At 44.5% G+C, this 23,882-nt stretch overlaps 1 protein-coding gene across 2 annotated transcripts in view; it reads left to right on the top strand.

Annotated features, from left to right (window-relative positions):
• The window catches only part of CLCN4 (chloride voltage-gated channel 4), an 80,645-nt gene that overhangs the window by 42,511 nt on the left and 14,252 nt on the right, over window positions 1-23,882 (top strand). For both annotated transcript variants that reach the window (XM_021932886.2, XM_003917392.5), the window contains exons 7-12: window positions 7,343-7,549; window positions 7,680-7,760; window positions 9,024-9,569; window positions 12,934-13,120; window positions 14,136-14,534; window positions 21,094-21,310. In XM_021932886.2, the coding sequence (XP_021788578.1) occupies window positions 7,343-7,549; window positions 7,680-7,760; window positions 9,024-9,569; window positions 12,934-13,120; window positions 14,136-14,534; window positions 21,094-21,310 (1,637 nt within the window). The remainder of the gene's footprint in view (window positions 1-7,342; window positions 7,550-7,679; window positions 7,761-9,023; window positions 9,570-12,933; window positions 13,121-14,135; window positions 14,535-21,093; window positions 21,311-23,882) is intronic.

Raw genomic sequence — 23,882 nt, 5'->3', positions numbered from 1 at the left:
TCAACATGGTCTTGTTTCAGGAAAGATAGAAAAAAGAAGTCTTAATATGTCATGCTGAATTTTTGATGGTTGATGTTAACATACTGCTTCAGGAACCTGAAAAATAAGCTGTGTTACCATCCTATTTTCTCAGCGCAGCCAGTTCTGCTATAATGTGACATACACATTCCTAAAAATCTCCATGCCATGCAAAATCACACAACAGAAACCACAGGGCTTTCTGGGGAACATGAATTAGGGGCACAATACACAAAACTTCATCACTGACACGTATGACAAAAAGAGGAACCTAGTAAAAACAGGAGCCCAGTTGTATACATTAAGTGGCTAAGAAATATGTAAATACCGTAATAAATATGTCACTTTCTGCAAAGAACTTGAAGTTTGCTTGTGGAAGTGGGTGTCAGAAGGGCTGCGACTTATGCGTTGCTGTGAAAGGCATAAGGAAGGTTATCTATCTGAAGTTGTAGGGGAAGTTGAGACAGCAGGCATAGATGGGCATGGCACCCTGGCATATGTGTGAAGTGGTAGATGTTTGACTCATGTGTATTTTGTGTTTTCCTACATGATTGGGTACAATTTTCTGCATTTATCTGGTATTTCTCCTGGAGGAAATGTGCATAAATAGACATAAAATTTGCACTATGCTCAAATTCCTCCCTAACATGAGTGGCATTGGAACAAATTTGCGTTTTCTTTTTCCTTTCCTTTTCTTTTCTTTTTCCTTTTTTTTTTCTTGTTTTTGAGACAGAGTCTCGTTCTGTTGCCCAGGCTAGAGTGCAGTGGTGCAATCTCGGCTCAGTGCAACCTCCGTTTCCCAGGTTCAAGCGATTCTCATGCCTCAGCCCCCCAAGTAGCCGGGGTTGCAGATGTGCACCACTATGTCTGGCTAATTTTTTTTTTTTTGTCTTTTTTTAAGTAGAGATGGGGTTTCACCATGTTGGCCTAGCCTCATGTGATCCATCCACCTCGGCCTCCTAAAGTGTTGGGATTACAGGCATGAGCCGCCACGCCTGGCCTTCTTTATTGTTTTATTATTTTCTTATATAGAGACGAGGTCTCACTCTATTGCCCGGGTTGGTTTCAAATTCCTGGGCTTAAGTGATCCTCCCACCTCAGCCTCCTGTGGAGCTGGGACTGCAGGCGTGTGCCCCCCTGCCCAACTAATTTTTGTATTTTTTGTAGGGCTTTGCCATGTTGCCCAGGCTGGTCTTGAAATCCTGGGCTCAAGCAATCCTCCTGCCTTGGCCTCCCAAAGTGCTAGGATTACAGTCGTGAGCCACAGTGCTTGAGGCAAATTTGCATTTTCCAACCAAGTGTCATAATAGAGCTGACTGTATTTTATTTGATGTCTAAAGCATCTCAGTTTGTGATCCCACTACCTAAGAGTAGCCATTTTTGACTCAAGCATTTTGCAAATAAGGAGATGGCCAATGGGGAATTGGTGGAAAATAGAAGCAGTAAGAGGTATGCTGGGTAGTCCCATCTCTCCCTTCCAAGAACTTTAGATGTGTGGCTCAGCTGGTGTCCTTATAGATAGGGAGTTCGAACATGAGTTCTATCTTTGAAGGGCTGGCTGGACTTTATCATCGTCTAAATTGGGCATTTTATTGGTGAGAGCTAAACTCAGAAGGAGTAAAATACTGAGTTGAGGATTTTTTTTTTTTCTTTCTTTCTTTCTTTCTTTCTTTTTTTTTTTTTTTTTTTTTTTTTTGAGACAAAGTCTCACTCTGTTGCCCAGGCTGGAGTGCAGTGGCGTGATCACAGCTCACTGAAGCTTTGAACTCCCAGGTTCAGGCAGCCCTCCTGCCTCAGCCTCCCGAGTAGCTGAGACTATAGGTGTGCATCATCATACCTGGCTAATTTTTGTACTTTTTATAAAGGTGGGGTTTTGCCATGTTGCCCAGACGGGTCTCAAACTCCTGGGCTTAAGTGATCCGCCTGCCTTGGCCTCCCAAAGTGCTGGGATTACAGGCGTAAGCCACTGTACCTAGCCTAGCGTTTGTTTCTTATGTGACAATAGTACCAGGGATACATAGACATGGATGAAATTAAAAAATGTGCTGTTAAGTGAAAAAGCAAGTTTTACAAGGATAAAGTAGGATTGATAGAATGTCTATAAACAACTAAAATGAAAAAACATACGTTCTGAAACTATAAAGAAAGGGGAGAAATGGTAGGAAGTGGTGAGGGGAAGGAGGAAAGTTCCACTGGGCAGGCAAACACGAGGTAGCCACTCTTGTATCTTAAACTTGGTAGTGGGCACATGGGTACTCGTTTTATTAATATTCTTTTAACTCTATATAAGTGTGTGATAGATTCATTTCTCTATTTCCTAAATAGTTCATAAAAATCTTTTAAAGAACTTTCAGGAACCAAATGGAGGTATGACTCAGCAGTAGCAAAGTCTTCCCTGTTACTGTAGTAGAGCTGGAAATTCTTAACCTAAGGATGGAGTATTTTTCCCAGTTCTCGAGGAGAGGGGCAGAGTAAAAAGTAAATGTAAATAAATAATTCATGGGTAAAAAGAATCTCCTGCCAGTCAACACCCAACTAAATATGGAAACTGACTTCAGTTGAGACATGAAGCTGTTCTTCATTCATTCTAGCAAAGATATTGACTGAGCTATTTGGAAAATATGTTTATCATTGTCTGAGGTGATCTGCTATAAGCTGCTATATGGCACGCTGTGTAAGAATGAACTTTGAATGTGATGCACTTATGTACATTTAAAAAATTGCTTATCCTCCCTAGCATAGCATTTGCTTCCAAAACATTTTGATTACTTAGAGTGAAAAATTCTTTTGGAAACATTTTTTAAAATGCAAATTTAGGCCAGGTATGGGGGCTCATGCCTGTAATCCCAGCTACTTGGGAGGCTGAGGTGGGAGGATTGCTTGGGGCCAGGAGTTCGAGGCTGCAGTAAACTATGATTGCACCACTGCACTCCAGCCCGGACAACAGAACAATACCTTGTTTCTAAAAAAGAAAAAAAGAAGCAAATTTACAGAAGGGCTTTTATTTTCCTATGTAATAAATGCTCTCCATAGAATTTCTATAAAACACATTTAAATGTGAATACTTGCCTATAATTCCAGCACTTTGAGAGGCCAAGGTGGGAAGATTGCTTGAGCCCAGCAGTTCAAGACCAGCCTGGGCAATGTAGTGAGACCTCATCTCTACAAAAGTAAAAATAAGTGGCGGGGTGCGGTGGCTCACACCTGTAATCCCAGCACTTTGGGAGGCTGAGGTGGGAGGATCACTTGAGGCCAGAAGTTTGAGACCAGCCTGGCCAACATGGCAAAACCCCTTCTCTACTAAAAGTACAAAAATTAGCCAGCGTGGTGGCACGTGCCTGTAATCCCAGCTACTCGAGAGGTTGAGGCATGAGAATCGCTTGAACCTGGGAGGTGGAGGTTACAGTGAGCTGAGATCACACCACTGCACTCCAGTCTGGGTGATAGAGCAACACTCTGTCTCAAAAAAAAAAAAAACCGGTTTGATGGTGCACACCTGTAGTCCCAGCTACTCTGGGGACTGAGGTGAGATGATTACTTGAGCCGAGGAAATTGAGACTACAGTGCTACAGTGAGCTGTGATTGTGCCACTGTACTCCAGCCTGGGTGATAGAGTCAGACCCTGCCTCAAAAAAAAAAAAAAAAAAAAAAAAAAAAAAAGTGAATACTCAGCTTTTGTTGCACGTGGGACTTGAGAGAGAACTGGGTAAGGGTGTCCTCTTACTTCCTTTTGTCAGTAGAACCACTGTCATGTCAACTATATGAGAAATCATACCCTCTCAGAACTTACTCTGTGTTGATGTTTCAGTTTATTAAAAGACATAAAACATAAACACTCTTACAAATATTTATTTATCGGAAAGAGTTCTGGTTTTCAGGTTAACACCACCAAGTCACAAATCTGCTGCAGTACATCTCATTAAAGCCCTGCTCGCTTCAGTCTGTATGAATTCAATTTAAAGCAAGTGATTGGATTTTGCCATCAACTGGGAATGAATTTATCTTCTTTAGTCCCTAATTTGATCATGAGAATTTTATAAAATCATTTTAGAGAATTACAAAATACCTATTACATTGTTCAATTCACCACATGTCATGGCTGGCAAAGGCTCAGGTAATTTAGATGCTTGTAATTTTCTAAATGGTATTACGCTTTTAGACTATACCCTGGGGTCCAAATTCATATTAACTAACTGACAAAAAATTATAGATAATTTTATTTGAGGCAACACAAAAGGGCAGGATTGTGGCAGGCGTAATAAAACATCCCTTAAATAAAGGGATCTGAGATCCCAGAGCACGGGCTCAATTAAGCTAACTACCACTAGTTAAGGACGGGTGTAACCACCACTAGTTTGTCTGCCACGAGTTCAAGGCTAGTTCAGGAAACACCATCTGACTATATAGCTAGGAGACCTCGCACGTGTTCTGTAGGAAGGAGCTCGCTGAGTCCTTCGGGGCACATACACACTCTTGGATGAGCTCACTTCATGACCCGCCCCAAATCGCCCAAGGTGACATGATGCTCAGTAGAAGGACTTGGTGAAAGAACAAAGAGTGTTTCAGGGCTGTCCCTTAAATACTGTATTGAGAAATGAGGAATGTCTGTGCCGCTCTTTTCAGGAATCAAGCAGTGCTCTCCACCTGGGCTGCATTTTAGAGTCACCTACGGAGGCTGTAAAAATCCTCATACCCTGGATGGACCTCAGACCAATTATATCAAATCTCTGGGGTGAGAGCCAGTCTGCAGTGTTTTCTAATTCCCCAGGTGACTCTGATGAGTGCCAAGGTTGAGAATGACTATAGTAGCTATTTGAGAAATTGATTACTTGAGAGAGCAATGCCCATAAGGAGGTGTTTTGAAGTTACATAAATAACAGTGACAAGAGATAACCTTGTCTCATTATGTATTACATAATGGGAAAACCAGAAATTGACTGCAGATTTCATTGACTGATTCACTTGGTGTCTAATTAATCTGTGATTACAGGTTTGTAAGTTGCTAACTCAGCAGTAAACATTCACTCCATTTCAGCCAATTGGGGGAGTGATTGGAGGTAGAAAAATTGTTTGATCATTAATGATGCTTCTATATCTAAGAGAATACCATTTTGGCCCGGGAGAGGCCCTTGGTGTATGAAGTTAATCACTGAGATAGGCACCCAGTTGAATTCTAAAAGCATTAGGCAAAGACTCAAGTGAACCTTTAGGAAGAAAGCCATTATTTGGTATTTATAAAACGCAGCAGGTCTGGAAATGGAGCAAGATAACACTCCCTGTAGTCGAAGTCCTTTACAATAAAAGAGGGTAGGATTTGATAGAAGAGAAGGGGTCATGATGGATTCAAACATCTTTACATCCCTCAAACATGTGTTCTTGGAATGTTGAGCGTCGTCTTCTTTTTCTACCATTGTATTAAGAATGTTTTCAAGCACACAGAAAAGTTGAAAGAATTGGACAGTAAAAATTCATTAATTCATCGCCTCCAGCAGGGGTTGGCAAACTTTTCCTATTAGAGAAAGAGAGTCAATATATTAGGCCTTGGAGGCCAAGGGGCAAGATGGAGCAACTATTCTCACCAGAAGGCTAGTAGTCTTTTTTTTTTTTTCTTTTTAACATACTACTTTTAAAAATGTTAAAACTATACTTAGCTCATGGATCATACAAAAATAGGTAGTGGGCCAGATTTGGACCACAGGCTATAGTTTGTCAACCCCTGACCTAAAGTTCAACTGTCATTTTGCTCTTGTAGGGGCAAACACCTTTTTACGGGTTTGCGGCTGGGCCTGCGAATTAAATTGACATGTAAGACAGATCAACAGGAGAAAAGCATACATGTTTATTTAATGAATTTTACATGACATAGGAACCTTCATAAGGAGTGAAGAACCAAAGATGAAGTTAGGGTTGAATACTCATGTGCTGAATTGGACGAGTAGTAATCTATGAAAGTGTGACAAGGCAGAGGAGCCTGGGCTAGGGGAGTTAGCTGGGTGAAGTGGCCAGGAGGATGAGGGTTAGTCTAACAAGGTTTGTTCATGCAGATTTCCCTCAGTCTCAATTTCCTGTCTTTGACGATAAGAATGATGCTTCCTTCTAGTATAGGGAGGGCGTCTTTCATGTGGGAATTTCATCTCCTGCGTTTAAGAAACAGAATGGGCCAGGCGCAATGGCTCACGCCTGTAATCCCAGCACTTTGGGAGGCCGAGGCGGGTGATTCACGAGGTCAGGAGATCAAGACCGTCCTGGCTAACACGGTGAAACCCCGTCTCTACTAAAAGTACAAAAAATTAGCCAGGCGTGATGGTGGGTGCCTGTAGTCCCAGCTACTTGGGAGACTGAGACAGGAGAATGGCGTGAACCCAGGAGGCGGAGCTTGCAGTAAGCTGAGATCGCACCACTGCACTCCAGCCTGGGCGACAGTGCAAGACTCTGTCTCAAAAAAAGAAAAAGAAACAGAATGGTCAGGTGATCTTCTTGCTCCTGCTGTTTTTCAAGTGCCTTTAACCCAAAATAGTCAGTTTGCCAGAGTGGCATATTTTGGGGTAGCATATTCCTTTTTTTTTTTTTTTTTGAGACAAGATCTTGCTCTGTCGCCTAGGCTAGAGTGTAGTGGCGCGATCACAGCTGTCTGCAGCCTTGACCTTCCGGGCTCAAGTGATTCTCCTACTTCAGCCTCCCAAGTAGCTAGGATTACAGGTGCATGCCATCATGCCAAGCTAATTTTATTTATTTATTTATTTATTTATTTATTTATTTATTTATTGCAGAGATGGGATCTCTCTATGTTGCCCAGGCTGGTCTTGAACTCCTGGGCTCAAGCGATCCTCCCACCTTGGCCTCCCAAAGTGCTGGGATTATAGGTGTGAGCCACTGTGCCTGGCCTGGGGTAGCATATTCTTAACTACTGCACTCTCCTTGCCTTGTCACATAGTCAGCCAGCTCTGCATCTCTTAATCTAGGATATTTTCCAGAGTCAAAAGTTAACAGTTAATATCAATAGGTATATGTCTCTTCTCAACATAACAGAAGGTAATGTGAACAGGATAAAATGCCATAAATCAAGCGAGACCTTGTTAATGATTTATTCAGTCCTCTTTAGGATCTTTTGGTACTCTAGGAATCCTTAAGATTTACCATGCATTGAGTTTTTAATATTTCAGTTAATATAAAATTATAGTTAAATCAAAAATGAAAATGGCCTCTGTTCCATGCTATTGAGTGAATCTAAACTTTGAACATGTCTCTCAGAGGAAGTACAGCTCTTTTCCTAGCCATGGATTGAAGCAGTTCATTCCCTCTTGTTCTCCATCCTCTGTTTCAGATAAAGACCATTTTAAGCGGCTTTATCATCAGGGGCTACTTGGGGAAGTGGACCCTGCTAATCAAGACAGTCACGCTGGTGCTGGTAGTGTCCTCTGGTCTGAGCCTTGGGAAGGAAGGGCCGCTAGTGCACGTGGCTTGTTGCTGTGGCAACTTCTTCAGCAGCCTTTTCTCCAAGTACAGCAAGAATGAGGGCAAGAGGCGGGAGGTGAGCCGCTCAGCTTTCATCTGCAGCGAAACTTTCTTCTCAAAGCCCCCTCCTGCTGTCTGACCTGCAGGTTTGCACGTTTGTTTTCATGGAAGGCCTTGAAGCTTATGTAGAACTATTTGTTTTGTAGGTGCTTTCAGCTGCAGCGGCTGCTGGAGTCTCTGTTGCCTTTGGTGCACCAATTGGAGGCGTGCTTTTCAGTCTAGAAGAGGTGAGAAATGGGCAGCCGAGAGAATTTGTGATTTTGAGCAGCAAGGCCCTTTGAGGGTTAGAATCAAAGAAATATTGGATAAGATTCCTGCAGTTAATTAAGGAGCCACAGTTTCCACTGTTTGTTTTTTTGTGTTTATTTTCTCTTTTTTTGAGACTGAGTCTTGCTCTGTCGTCTAGGCTAGAGTGCAATGGTATGATATCGGCTCACTATAACCTCCATTTCCTGGGTTTAAGCAAGTCTCCTGTCCCAGCTTCCTGAGTAACTGGGACTACAGGTGCACGCCACCACGCCTGGCTAATTTTCGTGTTTTTAGTAGAGACGGGGTTTCGCCATATTGGTCAGGCTGGTCTTGAACTCCTGACCTCAGGTGATCCACCCGCCTCAGCCTCCCAAAGTATTGGGATTACAGGCGTGACCCACCATAGCGGGCCACCACCATTAAATTCCTGTTTGCAAGTATTGTTTTAAAAATTGCCAACGTGATTTTTTTTTTTAAAAGACTTATAGTATTCTCTGTCTCATAACCAACTTAATTAGGCATTTTTGATTTTGGTAACCCAAATGGGTTATTCCAGGTGTTGGCAGACATTTCTGTAAAAGGCCAGGTAGTAAATGTGTTTGGTTTTGTGGGCCATACAGTTTCTGTTGTAGCTGTTCGGCTCTGCTGTCATAGCGTGAAAGCAGCTGTGAACAATACGTCCACAAATGGGCATGTCTGTATTTCCGTAGATATTTCTTTATGGACAGTGAAATTTGAATTTTATGGTTTTCACATGTCACAAAATATTGTTCTTCTTTTGAATATTTCAAATCAAAAGAATTTTTTCCCCTTTTTCAATCAATTAAAAATGTAAAAACCATTCTTAACTCATGTGCCATATAAATGCATTCACTGGGCTGCATGTGAGTTGCAGCCCAGAGTTTTCCAAACCCTGATCTACTCTGTTGTCTGTAGAATCCATTCCAGAGGTTTATTTGCTTCTAGGGGAGTCTCTGTGCCATGAACAGAATTATGATTAAATACTTTTCTCTTAAAAATATAGCTAAAACCCGCCTTGATTAGTGTCCATTCCACTTCTAGACATAGTTAGATTCCTCTGGGGATCTTTGCTGATGCATTTTGGTCATATTAAGTCCAGGCTGATGGAATGAGTGTGTTCACTCTTGGACTTAGAGTGTGACTTTCATGCCAATCAGAGGGCCTGGCTTTGAGCAGCTCTTTCTCCGGCCAGTCTCTAATTTTCTACTTTTTCATCTCAGGTCAGTTACTACTTTCCCCTGAAGACCTTGTGGAGGTCATTTTTCGCAGCCCTGGTGGCAGCCTTTACACTGCGATCCATCAATCCCTTTGGGAATAGCCGTCTTGTTCTCTTTTATGTGGAATATCACACACCCTGGTACATGGCTGAACTCTTCCCCTTCATCCTTCTTGGGGTCTTTGGGGGCTTGTGGGGAACCCTCTTCATCCGCTGCAACATCGCCTGGTGCAGGAGGCGCAAGACCACCAGGCTGGGGAAGTACCCGGTGCTGGAGGTCATTGTGGTGACCGCCATCACTGCCATCATTGCCTACCCCAATCCCTACACACGCCAGAGCACCAGCGAGCTCATTTCTGAGCTGTTCAATGACTGTGGAGCCCTTGAGTCTTCCCAGCTCTGTGACTACATCAACGACCCCAACATGACTCGGCCTGTGGATGACATTCCAGACCGGCCTGCTGGTGTTGGTGTTTACACGGCCATGTGGCAGCTGGCCCTGGCACTGATCTTCAAAATCGTCGTTACCATATTTACCTTTGGCATGAAGGTAAGTGAAAGGGAAGGAAGATGGGGTGGGGACCCATATCCTTCTGGGGACAGCACCCTACTCTCTAAAATAAAATTGTGGTGGGAAAAAAGGGGAACTGGCCTTTCTTGAATGTTCTCATGTGCCCTGCAGGCACTTGACATTCCTTTAATCAATAGGAAACAACTTTTAATAAACAAGCTTATTAAATAGAGATTTTAATCCCATTTTACAACTGAGGAAACTAAGGCTCTGAGATCTTAAGAGGCTTGATCAGACCCACAGCTTAGGAGAGACAGAGCTAGGCACCAAACCCACCTCACACATTCCCAGAACAGGTGGTGGTGACCACAGGTTTCCTGCCAATGGCCAAGTGATGCCAGGTGGTGGAAAAAGCCCAGGTCTGGCTCAGTTTGGCTCAGTAAACATGCATTGAGTATCAGCTGTATCTTAGGCGTTGTGCTAAGTCTGAGGGATACAGAACCCAAACAAAGATGCCCTTGCAGAGCACACAGCTCTGGGAGAAAGAGATGCAGACCCGGAGTTCTGACACTATGATGAGCACCACACTGGTATGACAGGAGCACAGAGTGAGTGTGTTCCCCGTCTGGGCAGGGCTGGGCATGACAGGGGCTCTTTGCACACATTGTCTTTGAAGGGCAGAGCTGTGGATGACAGCACATGCTTTCTTTTCCTCCTCCCTCCCTCCCCCCCTTCCTCCCTCTTTTCCTCCCTCTTTTCCTTCCTCCCTTCTTCCTCCCTTCCCTTCCCTTTTCCCTTCCCTTCCCTTTTCCCTTTTCCCTTTTCCCTTCCCTTCCCTTCCCTTTTCCCTTGTTGCAATCAACACCTGTATTTAGCTTTAGAACATTTTCATCTCCCAAGCGGAAATTTCATGTCCATTAGCAGTCACTCCCCATTTTTCCCTCCCCTAGCCCCTGGCAACCACTAATCTGTTCTGTCCCTAGATTTGCCTATTTTGGACACTTCATATAAATGACATCATATAATCTGTGGCCTTTGGTGACTGGCTTTTTTCATTTAGCGCCATGTTTTCTAGGTTCACTCCCATTGTAGCGTGTGCCACTACTTCATTTTTATGGCTGAATAATATTCCATTCTATGGAGATCCCACATTTTGTTTATCCACTCATCCTTTGATGGACATTTGTGTTGTTTCCACCTTTTGACTATTATGAATAATGCTATCATTGCTTACTTAAAGAAACTTTTATTAGAGTGTATCGTCCATATAGAGAAGTGTACAGCTTGATGGAGTTTCATAAAACATACACACACTTGTGTAACCAGCACCCAGGATCAGAAGCAGAACATTATCCGTCCCCCAGAGCCCCTTTTGTGTTCCATTACTATTGCTTTCTGTGTGGTATTTCTGTGAATTGTCTTTTTAATTTCATTTGCTTTTATTAAAAATATAAAATAGAGATCCAGTCTCCCTGTGTTTCCCAGGCTGGTCTCAAACCCCTGAGCTCCAGTGATCCTCCTGCTTTGGCCTCCCAAAGTGCTAGGATTATACACATGCGCCATTGTGCCCTGCCTGAATTGTCTTTTGTTTTTTTGGAGACAGGGTCTCACGCTGTTGCCCAGGCTGGAGTGCAGTGGCACAATCATGGGTCACTGCAGCCTTGACCTTCTGGGCTCGAGTGATCCTCCTGCTTCAGCCCATGGGGACTACAGACACGCGCCACCACACCCGGATAATTTTTGTATTTTTTGTAGAGATGGAGTCTCACCATGTTGGCCAGGCTGGTCTGGAACTCCTGGGCTCAAGTGATCTGCCTGCCTTGGCCTCCCAAAGTGTTAGAATTACAGGCGTGAGCCATCACACCTAGCCTGAATTGTCTTTTTTTTTTAAATCTAATGGTCTGGCATGGTGGCTCATGCCTGTAATCCCAGCACTTTGGGAGGCCAAGGTGGGTGGATCACGTGAGGTTAGGAGTTCAAGACCAGCCTGGCTAACATAGTGAAACCCCGTTTCTTCTAAAAATACAAAACTTATCCGGGCATGGTGACACATGCCTGTGGTCCCAGCTACTCAGGAGGCTGAGGCACAAGGATCACTTGAACGCAGGAAGCAGAGGCTGCAGTGAGCCAAGATCATGCCACTGCACACGGGCCTGGGCGACAGAGCGATATTCCATCTCAAATAAATAAATAGATAGATAGATAAATAAATAAATAAATAAATAAATAAATAAATAAAGTCTATGAAGTTGTTTACTTCAGTGTGTTGTAGTGGTCAAATACGAACCTGAATTTGGGCCTTAAGAACAAGGATGGGTGGACCTTATTAAACAGCTGGCTGTCTCTGATCTGTCATCTCCTAGCAAAGGGATTTGTTTTTGTGTCTCAGGAAGATGCTGGTAACATTTTATGATGCTTGCTGAGAAAAGTCTCCTTTGATGTTACAAGGATATAAATGATGTAGAATAAGGGAAAGCTCAGAAAGGAACAATTTCCTAAGGACTGTTCTAACTCTAGAAATCACACCCAAGGGTCCAAACTTCACTCGAATTAAGTTAAAGTTCTGCTTCCATCCTCAGATGGGGACCACCTGGGGCTGGCATCATTGCAGCTGCTGCCTAGGGTCAGTGGTCACGTGTCATTTCAGTGAACACAGGGAGTCAGGCATGTTCTATAGCACATGTGTGGTCATTAGATAAACTAAAATGTATCTTCATCCAGCAGGGTAGAGAACACACTGGTGCCAAGATGTTTTAGTTTACATTGTATTTCTTTGCTGCCCCTATCCTGGCTTGGAAATATTCAGAATACTTATTGGAAAATGCACTTCATTAGGAAGAGGGAACTGCCTCCCTCGTCTCTCTCTGACAGGTATTCAGCCACCACCTACTAGAGAGGGCAGGGAGCCATTGAAGTGCTTTCTGGAAGATCCAGGGAGCTGCAATGATGGATTCAGCTTCTTTATTTTACCTGGGAGCAGTCACAGGCCCTTCTTTTCCGTTTTCATGCTGTGGCTTGACATTTAATTTTAAAAGCCATTCTGAATGACATGGCAAGGGGAGAGAGAAAGTGGTGTCTCAAGTGACAGATGCTCACTTTGAATTTTATTTGCAGTGGGGCTTATTCTTTAATCCACAGCAGGCGAACCCAGCCAACTTTTGAAGGAGAGGGAATCAAAGTATAAAATTGCATTCTCTCTAAGTTGCAGTAGATATGACTGACTAAGCAGGTCAAATCATTTGTCCCACCTTTCCCCAGCTGACCTATTTTGCAGAGTTGCACCTCCTCTGAAGACTGAAGCTAAATACAAGCCTGTCTTCGAGGGGGAATGTGTTTCCTGGGGGTTGTGAAGCGGGGACTCAGTCTTTTCCCCTCATGTTGCTTTTCTCTGTGTCTCCTCAAGATCCCATCGGGCCTCTTCATCCCCAGCATGGCTGTGGGTGCGATAGCAGGCAGGATGGTGGGAATTGGCGTGGAGCAGCTGGCCTACCATCACCATGACTGGATCATCTTCAGGAACTGGTGCAGACCCGGTGCAGACTGTGTCACGCCAGGGCTTTACGCAATGGTGGGAGCTGCGGCCTGCCTCGGTACGACCACGGGTGGGGCAGGGAGGGGGACCGGGGAACTAACCTGGCTTAGAGGACTGCCAAGAAGGAAGACATGGACTTGAACATTTTCTTTACTGGGGATAGGCTGGGTTGTGTGGCTATAACAAGTAAACCCCTAAATCACAATGGCTTAATGCACCAAGGCTTATGTCTTGCTCACTATGCACACACACACACAAACAGATGCCCTCAACTTGTGATAGGGTTTACATCCTGATAAATGCATCATAAACTGAAAATATTATAAGTTGAAAATGCATTGAATACACCTAATCTACCAAACGTTGTAACTTAGCCTACCTTAAATATGTTCAGAACACTTACATTTACCTACAGCTAGGCACAATCATCTAACACAAAGCCTATTTTATAATAAAGTTGAATATCTCTCGTAATTTATTGAATACTGTACTGAAAGTGAGAAACAGATGGTTGCCTGTGTACCTGAGGCATGGTTTCTACTGAATGCATGTTGCTTTTGTACCACAGAAAGTTGAAAAATTGTAAGTTGAACCATCATAAGTCAGGAACTGTCTGTAAATAAAAAACTTGGTTTAGCAGAAGGCTTTTCTCCACCTAATCATTCAGGGGCACAAAGTTGGGTCTGTCCCCTGTCTATAGTCCTTAAGAATTTCTGTGCTGTTCTGTTTATGGGGTTCTTGAAGAGCACCATGCTTTCTTAGTCAGAAGCTTGCAGAGCCCATGTAGGATCCACTCACCACAAAGCTTATGTGGGCCAGGGTGAATAGACAACCCAGGATCCCTCATTGGAGCAGAGGCCCCAGTGAGATTCAACTTCAGGCTCCCTAGTGCAAAGCCACATTTGACGGGGCCTGGCCTGGGTTCCAGAGGCCCAGTGCAGGAAGCATGTGGGAGTGTCTGCTCGAAACAGGTGTGAGGGGAATTTACAGCCTGTCTGTCATTTTCCCCAAATCATGTTTCCATGAGCTGCCCGGGTTGCACTTTGGAATTTTACTCCTTCCCTCTGTTGCAGGTGGAGTTACCAGGATGACGGTATCATTGGTGGTCATCATGTTTGAATTAACGGGGGGTCTGGAGTACATCGTGCCTCTGATGGCAGCAGCTGTGACCAGCAAGTGGGTAGCTGATGCATTTGGGAAAGAAGGCATCTACGAAGCCCACATTCACTTAAATGGGTACCCTTTCCTTGACGTGAAGGACGAATTTACTCACCGCACACTGGCCACCGACGTCATGCGGCCCCGGCGGGGAGAGCCACCACTGTCGGTGCTCACGCAGGACAGCATGACTGTCGAGGATGTGGAGACCCTCATAAAGGAGACCGACTACAACGGCTTCCCCGTGGTGGTCTCCAGAGACTCCGAGCGCCTCATTGGATTTGCCCAGAGGAGGGAACTGATTCTCGCAATAAGTGAGTAAAGAGAGGGAAGCTCACATTTCACCAAGAGCCGAATGTCATCCTTTGTACCCCTAACATTATCCAAGATTTTTGAGGTGATGTGCATTAAGCCAGGGGCTCTCAAACTTTCACATGTCTCTGGGTCACCCAAGGGTCTGGCTCAAAAGCAGATTCTTATTGAGCAGGTCTTGGGGGGGACGTGATACTACATCCCTCACAAGTTCCCCATTAATGCTAATATTGCTGGTCCCCACGTCACACTGTAAGGAAAAAGGCTTTAAACCCAAGTCTTGGGTAGACATTCTCAGTTGGAAAGTGACTACATGTTTGCAAGCAGCCCCCTGGCCCTGCTCCGCTGCTGCCTTTCAGCAATTGTTGGCTAAAGCTGAGAAGGAAGAGAGGCGACAGCCTGGAGTGGCCCGGGCTGAGCTGTCTCAGACTTTCAGGTGAACCAACCATCCGGCTGAGATCGTGAGTTCTCTGCCCCAGACACCCCTTGCCACCACACAAGTCTTTTTCTTCACTTTATGATATGATGTCTGATTCCGCAGTTAGAGGCCCTTGTGGGTAAATTTGCAGACATTGCTGGAACCAGTTGCATGAGATTATTTTCCTCTTGTGTTTGAATGACAGTCAGCTGCACTGAGGGGCAGGCTGTTGAGTTGGGGAGGGGAGTATGGGATGATGCCCAGGTCAGGGTGTCCCAAAGACAGGTGGATCAGAGGAGCAAGCCCATGGGCCCCATCAGCCTGGGGATGGCTCCAACAGAAGGGTAAGCAGGAGGTAGGAGAATTCCTAAGACAGAGGGGGCCGAGGGCTGCCGACTGAGGGCCAGAGGTCTGGTTGTGAGTTGCTGGGACCCTAGGCAAGGAGGAGCTGTGAGCCTTGGAGGGGTAGAGTCCTGCCAGGCCTCAAGGTGGCAGGGTCAAGGACCAGCATAGCACATCCATGGGCACGCTCAGCATCCTTGCTCTGTGATCTGTACAACATTCCAGCATCTCATGATAGACCAGGGCCCATGGCATGGCTCCCATGCACACATGACAGTTTTACTATATATCTTCCAGAGTATTCTTGAAGCTTGTCAATGGGACTTTCCCAGGTCTGATGTTGGAATGGCCCACTGTGAACACATTTCCACCAGGCAACTGCTTGCTTCTCTCCCTATCCTTTGTTTCCTGTTTCCAAGGCACCTCCCTTAAACCTCTTCCCGATGTTACATAGCTTTAAAATATCTTTAAGGCATCTTCATCAAAGGCTTTATAAAAGTAAGTTTAGATAAGCTATCCTCTCCCATTTTAGCTTGACACTCAAACATTTTTACCTCCTCCAAAGCAAAAATTGATTTGGTATTTTAGACGCTGTAGCAAGTTTGTGCTTAAGTGTTCAGCGATGCTTCTCCTTATTATAGGTCCTGTTGCTTAACAGGTAGGTAGGTGCCTTTGTGTAAATATTGCCTTATAAGTAATGAGGTTTTTTAAGGTTGTTTAAGTAGGGTTGGGTTTGTTTAAAAATACTGTAATCAGCAGCCTTTAAAAAGTTTTTCATTCCCTAGAATCTTTTAAGCAAAGGTTGAAATTTAAAAACTAAGGTAATAAATGTCACAGAATCTATTTTATTGTATAGCTCCAGGCACACCTGCTAAGAGGCAGCTTACTAATTTTGCTGAAACCCATTACTGTAATCAAGTGGGAAGCAGTAATTGTCATCAACCGGTTAGAGAAGAAATTTAAGCTTACCAACCAAGTACTCTTCTAGAAGCTATGTTTGGAATGTTTGAAGAGGCACCACACGGTGTAAATACTACCTATATGCTTTCAATCAGACCGATAATAATATAGAAGGTACTATTTACATGGTTTGTGCAAAGGGAAGGAGTGTTTTGCTCTGAGAAATCAGAAAAGCTGTTTTTTTTGGCCTGTGGAAATAGAAGAGTCCCTGTACTCTGGTGGAGAAATACAGGTGCATGACCTGTATTTGAGGAATCTTGTGCCATTTTATGAGTATAGAAATAGGACAGCATTTAGCTAGACACTATCCCATGCCAATTTCACTTCCTAGAGGAATTGGGAGCAAAGATTATAGACAGATCCAAGATAGTATGGATCAGAAAAGAAAGGTAAGTGAGGTAAATAAGGATTTTTCTTACATATCATGTTTAAAAATTGTAGCAACTGCTCACATGGAGCTGAAAATGTTTTGTTATGTTTTGAAATGCCAAAGCATGGCGTTTTCTTTGTTAGAGAGCACTTCGTTAGCACCACCTGGGCAACGTGACTCTTCACCATCACATACTAGCACATGGGGCCATATGCGACTCTTGCCCAAGTTCCTGGCAAATGGGCCTTTACCTCTGGTTGCTCTGCAAATTATGAGGACTCGTCTGTACTCAGCAGGGCTCAGGTGCTTCTTGTCTTGAGTTCTGAAGTTAAGTAGGGTTCAAAGAGGACTCAGCGGGGAGTCGCAGAGATGATTAAAGGGTGGAAAGTTAGAGTTTCAGGGAAGAGTTAAGGAAACGCTCAGGTTTTTTTGGTCGGGTGGATGATTTATTAGGCTGGTACAAAAGTAATTGCGGTTTTTGCCATTACTTTCAATGGCAAAAACCGCAATTACTTTTGCACCAACCTAATAATAATTATTCTCCAGTATGTGGAAGATGCTTAGTTGCAGAAAGGGGTGTATATCTAGCACTGAACAAGAAGTTAAGTGTCAGATCTGTCAGAAAAGGGAGAAAAGAGGTTTCTGCCTGGGAGGGCTGTTAGTTACTGGACTAGGTCATGGAGAACAGTGGTGTCATCTACATCTTTCTGTTGGGGATGTTTATGTATATACATACACACATAGAGGGACTTCTCCATGCTTTAGTGGACAGACAATAACTTGTAAAATAATCTGCTTTTTCTTCTGTATAGTCTTTACTTTTTTATCTTATCTTTGTACTACTTTTGTGGTTGCTTTCAATTTTCCATTTTAACCTATCTCATTAATTATATCTGTCTTATGGACGCATTTAAAAAAATTTTTTGAGACAGGGTCTCACTCTTTCACCCAGGCTGGAGTGCAGTGGCGCGATCATAGCTCACTGTAGCCTCTATCTCCTGGGCTCAAGCAGTCCTCCTGCTTCAGCCTCCAGAGAAGCTAGGACTACAGACTCGCACCAGCATGCCTGGCTAAGCATTTTTAATTAACAGGATGATAGACTATTACCTCCCTGAAAACATAATTCACGTGGGAGTGCTCCTCCTCAGCACCGCTGACATTTGGGGCTGGATGATTCTCTGTGGTGGGGCTGTCTTGTGCACTCTCGGGTGTTGAGCAGCGTCCCAGGGCTCCACCCACTGGATGCCAGGAGCGCTTGCCCTTTCCTATTGTGATAACCAAAAATGTCTTTAGATATTGCCAAATGTCCCCTGAGGGTGGGGGCAGAATTGCTCCCAGTTGAGAACCATTGCTTTAAAGCCACTCAATAGCCTAACGAATATGTGATTATTTCCAATTTTGAAAAATTTCTTGGCCTATCACATAGTTTGTGAAATTCCTCTTACTCACACTTTATTATTTACCATCTCTACATCTGGCATGTGAACATATTGCTTCTAGGAAATGGAATGTTAAGTTGAGTAACCTTAGCAGGTGCTCATAAAATGTACACTCCTTTTTTTTTTTTTTTTTGACTAAGTCTTGCGATGTTTCCCAGGCTGGAGTGCAGTGGCGCCATCTCGGCTCACTGCAGCATCCACCTCCCAGATTCAAGCAATTCCCTTGCCTCAGACTCCCGAGTAGATGGGACTACAGGCACATGCCACCATGCATGGCTAATTTTTGTATTTTTAGTAGAGACAGAGTTTCACCATGTTGACCAGGCTGGTCTCGAACTCCTGACCTTAAGTGATCCGCCGATCTCAGCCTCCCAAAGTGCTGGGATTACAGGCATGAGCCACTGTGCCTGGCCTAAAATGGACATTCTTTTTCAAGAGCTGTGGACACTGAGACTCATTCTAGTAGAATATATGGCAAACCTCCTACATTAAAGACAGTTTTAAAGACAGTTTATTTTTAAAACATTTAAAAATGAAGCTTATTACATTTTTTCAAAGTGAAAATGATACACACTCCAAATATTGGGGAAATCAGAAGCAAAAGGAAACATTTAAAAAGCTACCTACATTCTTATCACCAAAGAAGACATGATTGATATTTAGTGAATTTCCTTTTTGTCTTTTAGCTCTTTTAAGAAGATGCATTTTCGGTTGTATTGTTTTGGTTTCTTCTTCAACACAGACTCCCAAGTGTTCCTGGGGTCTGTGGGTCTCTTTCCTTGTAGCACTGGCTCATCCCTTGGGTGAGGAGTTAGTTGGTTTATCCTTTCACACAGGAAATATTTCTTAAGTGTCCACCATGTGCTGATACCATCCTAGAAGCTCAGAGTCCAGGGATGACAGCACACTGCCTCTGCCCTCTGTGAACTTACATGCAGGCATTTTGGTGTGTGATGATTTCTGGTCCAAACTGAGAGTAGATGTTTCACTTAGTAGAGAATTGCAAAGAGCTTTCTTGCTGGTTCTCCTTCCATTCATAGGCTTTTGCCTGTTCCTAGCACCTCTACCCACAAAGTTTGAAGCCTCCTGTAAGTCTGTAATAGAGTTCCAAAGTGGCCTAGCAGAACCTTTCTGAGGAAAGTAGCAGTCGCCACTGTGGGAATAGCAAGGTGTATAGCTTAGGCCTCTGGCTCTGACTCTAGCTGATGCCTATATTTTTGCTTGGCGGTAAATACCTTGTGGGCTTTCCTTCCTGATGCCTCCTATGTGAGATAGGTTCGGTTTTATGTGGCAAGCAGAACCAGATACACTGACATTTAGTAGACCTACTCATTCATTCATTCATATGCGCATTTGACAAATATCTGTTTTGTGTCTACTATGTGCTAAGCATTGTCCAGGCACTGGGAGTGCACTGGTGAGCAAGAGTTCATTGAGCTAGTAGCTGTTAGAATCAGGGCTTCTAACCCAATCAGTAGGTTCAAAGGAGATATAAGCATGTTATTTATTTTATTGTAGCAAGTGGATGAACCATTTATTAAATTGTATTTGGTTTAAGAAGGGGTTCAGAATCCGTGTCATCAACTCTTGATTGGGGTTTGTGGCTTGATCCAATCCTGACATTCACTCAGTGGTTGAAATTGATGGAAATCCTGTTAGTGGGACTTTAAGAGAATCGGCTGGTCTATGGAAATGAGCAAATAAGTATGTGTTGCCAGTTGCCTCCCTGTCTTAGTGGGTAAGGACAGAAACATCTTGGTTTAGGAGAGAAGTACGTAGTATATATCAAACAGTCTACGTTTGAAAACATGTTGTGCATCAAAGTCGTCTGGTATTTGTGGCAGAATCATACCCCATTTGATGTAACTTGATTTAACCTGACCCATATAATGTGAAGGCATTTGCCCAGCAGGCCCTCTGTTCCTCTTTTAAACAGAGACCCTTTTTCAGACTCAGCCTGACCCCAAATGCTGCCAGTTTTCCATTAGAGTACTCTATTGCACTAAATGGCCTTAGAGGAGGCAGTTAGAATTTTATTTTTGAAAGAACAATATAGGTGAGTAGTAGTCTTTGAGAAGGCAAGAAATGTATTATGGAAACCAGGATCCATTTTAAAGCAAGCCTTGCTGTACATTTTCCCTAACCTTTTCCCATGAACCAAAAGAAAGATTAAAATTCCAACAGAAGGAAAATCGCCTTGGAGAAATATCTTGAGACCAATGGATTTATTTCATGTGTGACTTAAAATAGCCTGGGTTTCTAGCACCGCGTTAAGCTGTATTTCTAATGAGTTCCTGTTACCCTACTTTTCTTCAACTTTCTTTCACATGGCTTTTTCTACAGGCAGAAATAGGCTAATTGCTACCATAACAGTTTTACTATCTTTCTTTGAGAGATCCACAAAATGGCCCATTTTTAAGACAGGAGATCCAAAGGGTGGTGGGGGGGTGGGGGGATGCAGCTTTTCTGGGGTTGTTTCTTTGGACCCAAGGGTCGCATTTGGGATTGAGCTGCATTTCTGGGCTGTGAGCCTGGGCTGGCTGTATTGATTTCTTGTTCCTCCCAGGATTCATAATGCCATTTGGGCCAGTTATAAGTTAGTTCGTAAAAAGAAAAACAATGTATTAAGGTCATCGGGCAGCTAAGTAAGTTTCTTGTCACGTCAAACTCCAGCCCATGATGAGGTGAAGGAGCATAAGGAAAGCCAGAATGGAGGGCCCTGGGCTGTTTGGGGTGCCTGGAGTCTGGGGGGAAGCAGTGAATGTCCCCAAAGGGGCCATCTGGGTCAGGCCCATATTGCCAGACTTTGGCAACAAATGATCCGGTCACAGCAGGGGACCCTCACACAGCATTAGCTGCAGAGAGATGCCAATTCCACAGATGTTTGGCTAAAGCCCCTTATTAAGAATGTGTGGTTCATCCTCCGAACCTCTTTTCTGTGGGATTCTAGATGCTGTGTGTGAGTGTGGGATGGGGAGTTGCTCAGCAAGGGATTTTTGTGTGGCTTATTGTTCCTGCTCACCCCATTCTAGAGAACGCCAGACAGAGGCAGGAGGGCATTGTGAGCAATTCCATCATGTACTTCACGGAGGAACCCCCCGAGCTGCCGGCCAACAGCCCACATCCCCTGAAGCTGAGGCGCATCCTGAACCTCAGCCCATTTACAGTCACAGACCATACCCCAATGGAAACAGTGGTGGATATCTTCCGGAAACTGGGGCTCCGGCAGTGCCTGGTGACGCGGAGTGGGTGAGTAGCCGGACATGTGGCCAGAATGACCTAGGGAGAAAAAGATGAGCGAGACGTGGTCTCAGCCCTGAAGGATGTGGAGGGCCACAGGGTGGAACAGTCCTTCAAAGAGAATGGCAGTAAGCTGTGGTGAATGTGCTGAGAAGGAAATGTACAGGGGGCTTGGGACTTAGGGCTGGGCAGCCGTATAGCCAGGGAAGGGGGCAGTCCAGTTTGGACTGCTGCCTGGGCTGAGGGAGGTTGAGTAAAAAGGGGCAGAGCCACAGGAGAAGGGGTTGGTGTTGCTTTTCTACCCCCCCCCCCCGCCACATGTGACACTTGGCTTAGGGAGGAGGTTCTGCTATAACATGATATATGCGGTCCTCAAAATCACAGCACTATGCAAAAAGTGATCCATGCAAACCACGGGACTTCTGGGAAAAATGGGGTTAGGTACACAACAGTCAAAAACTTCATCAGTGATACATGACATAAAAGAGGTGAGAATGTAATAAGAATGGTAGTACCAAGCCAGGTGCCATGAATGGCCCGTGCCTGTAATCCCAGCACTTCGGGAGTCTGAGGCAGAGGATCACTTGAGCCCAGGAGTTCGAGACCAGCCTGAGTGGCAAGACCTTATCTCTACAAATACATTTTTATAAGATCAGCCAGGTGTGCTCATAGTCCCAGTAACTCGGGAGGCTGAGGCAGGAGGATCACTTGAGCCCAGACATCCAAGGCTGCAGTGTCCTAGGATTGTACCACTGCACTCCAGCCTCAGCAACAGAGCGAGACCCTGTCTTGTAAAAAGAAGAGTGGTAGTACCATGTTACACATTAGTTAAATGGTTAAGAAATACAGGGATATTGCCGGGCACGGTGGCTCACGCCTGTAATCCCAGCACTTTGGGAGGCCGGGGCAGGTGGATCATGAGGTCAGGAGATTGAGACCATCCTGGCTAACACAGTGAAACCCCGTCTCTACTAAAAATACAAAAAAATAGCTGGGCATGGTGGCGGGCACATGTAGTCCCAGCTACTCGGGAGGCTGAGGCAGAAGAATGGCATGAATCCAGGACGTGGAGCTTGCGGTGAGCCGAGATTGCACCACTGCACTCCAGCCTGGGCGACAGAGCAAGACTCCATCTCAAAAAAAAAAAAAAAAAAAAAAAAAAGAAATACAGGGATACAACAGAAATATGTCACTTCATCTTAAAAAGGCCTGAAGTTGGCTGCGGGGTGGGTTTCACAAGCTCTGACACTTATGAATTACTGGGAAGGGGTGGAAGGAGGGGAACCTGAACTCAAGGGGAAGTGGTCACAGCAGGTGTGGATGGGCATGGCTCCTCACACATGCGTGAACTGAGGTTGCTTGTGGATGTTTGGGGGCTGGGCACGTGCATTTTGTGTATGCTGATCTCACTGGGTTCAGCTGGGTACAGTTCTCTGCATTTGCCTAGAGTTTCTCATGGATGAAATCACACATAAGCAAAGGTAAAATTCATATTATGCTCAGATTGTTCCTAATATATCAATTTGTTTGAAACAACTTTGTTTTTGAAATAAACATGATTGGAGAATGGAGAGATTTCATGACCCCATGGCATTGTCCCTGCTGCCTCTTTTGTTTTGTGTTGTCACAAATCAGGAAACCAACAATGCAACGATCGAGGGTCCACTGTAGTAGCACCAGAGGTGCACTTCCTTAAAGGCCATTCCTTGGCCTCTGAGTGTCCCAAGTTCCATGGTATCAGAAGCTTGTATAAGGGAAGGGGTTGGCTTGGTCAGGGTAGCCTGGAACCTAGGGTTATATCTGCCCATTTTATTCCTTTATGGGCTGGGAGTAGGAGGCAGGGAATGGGTTCTGGAGACATTGGTACCTAATAAAGTTTAGGCCTTTATAGATTCCAGAGGCTCAACTATCTAATATAGCTTATATTTCCAGAGCCGGCACACTGTAACACAGCAGTTCTCAACTGGAATGATTTTACCTCTCGGGGACATTGGGCAATGTCTGCAGACAATTTGGGGTGTCATGACTGGAGGGAGGGATGCTATTTGGCATCTAGTGAGTAGAGGTCAGGGATGCTGCTAAACATCCTACAGTGAACAGGACAGCTCCACAATAAAACATCTGGCCCAAAATGTCACTAGTTGTGCAGTTGAGTCACCTTGGACTGGATGTCCCTGTATAGCTAAATGAGCAATCCTATTCATTCTGCTTTCTTCCTGCTGTCCTGGTAGCAAGCACATGGGGGGACAGGCTCTGCAATTTGCAAATTTACCCAGAGAACTCCTGGCCAGCAGAGTGAGCGTCCTCCTTAGCTCTGACTACAGAGAGAGCAGTGTCTTGCATGTGGGAGGTGCAATCAATAGGGAAAAATAAATGAGTCCTTGTGTTTGACAAGGCTAGGGATCATTTCTGCTGATGAATTTTAAAGGAGCTCAAGTGGTTTTTCAAACTTGAGTGTGGATCAAAATGCCCTGGAGGATTAAACCTCCAGGTTAAATCCAGATTTCTGGGCCCTGCCACAGAAGTACTGAGGCCCAAGAATGTGCACTCCTGACAAGCTCCCAGGTGATGCTGCTTCTGC

Source organism: Papio anubis, chromosome X (genome assembly GCF_008728515.1).
Source record: "Papio anubis isolate 15944 chromosome X, Panubis1.0, whole genome shotgun sequence".
NCBI lineage: Eukaryota > Metazoa > Chordata > Mammalia > Primates > Cercopithecidae > Papio > Papio anubis.
Note: the sequence above shows the minus strand (reverse complement) of the source record. Positions and strands in the feature narration are given on the sequence as shown.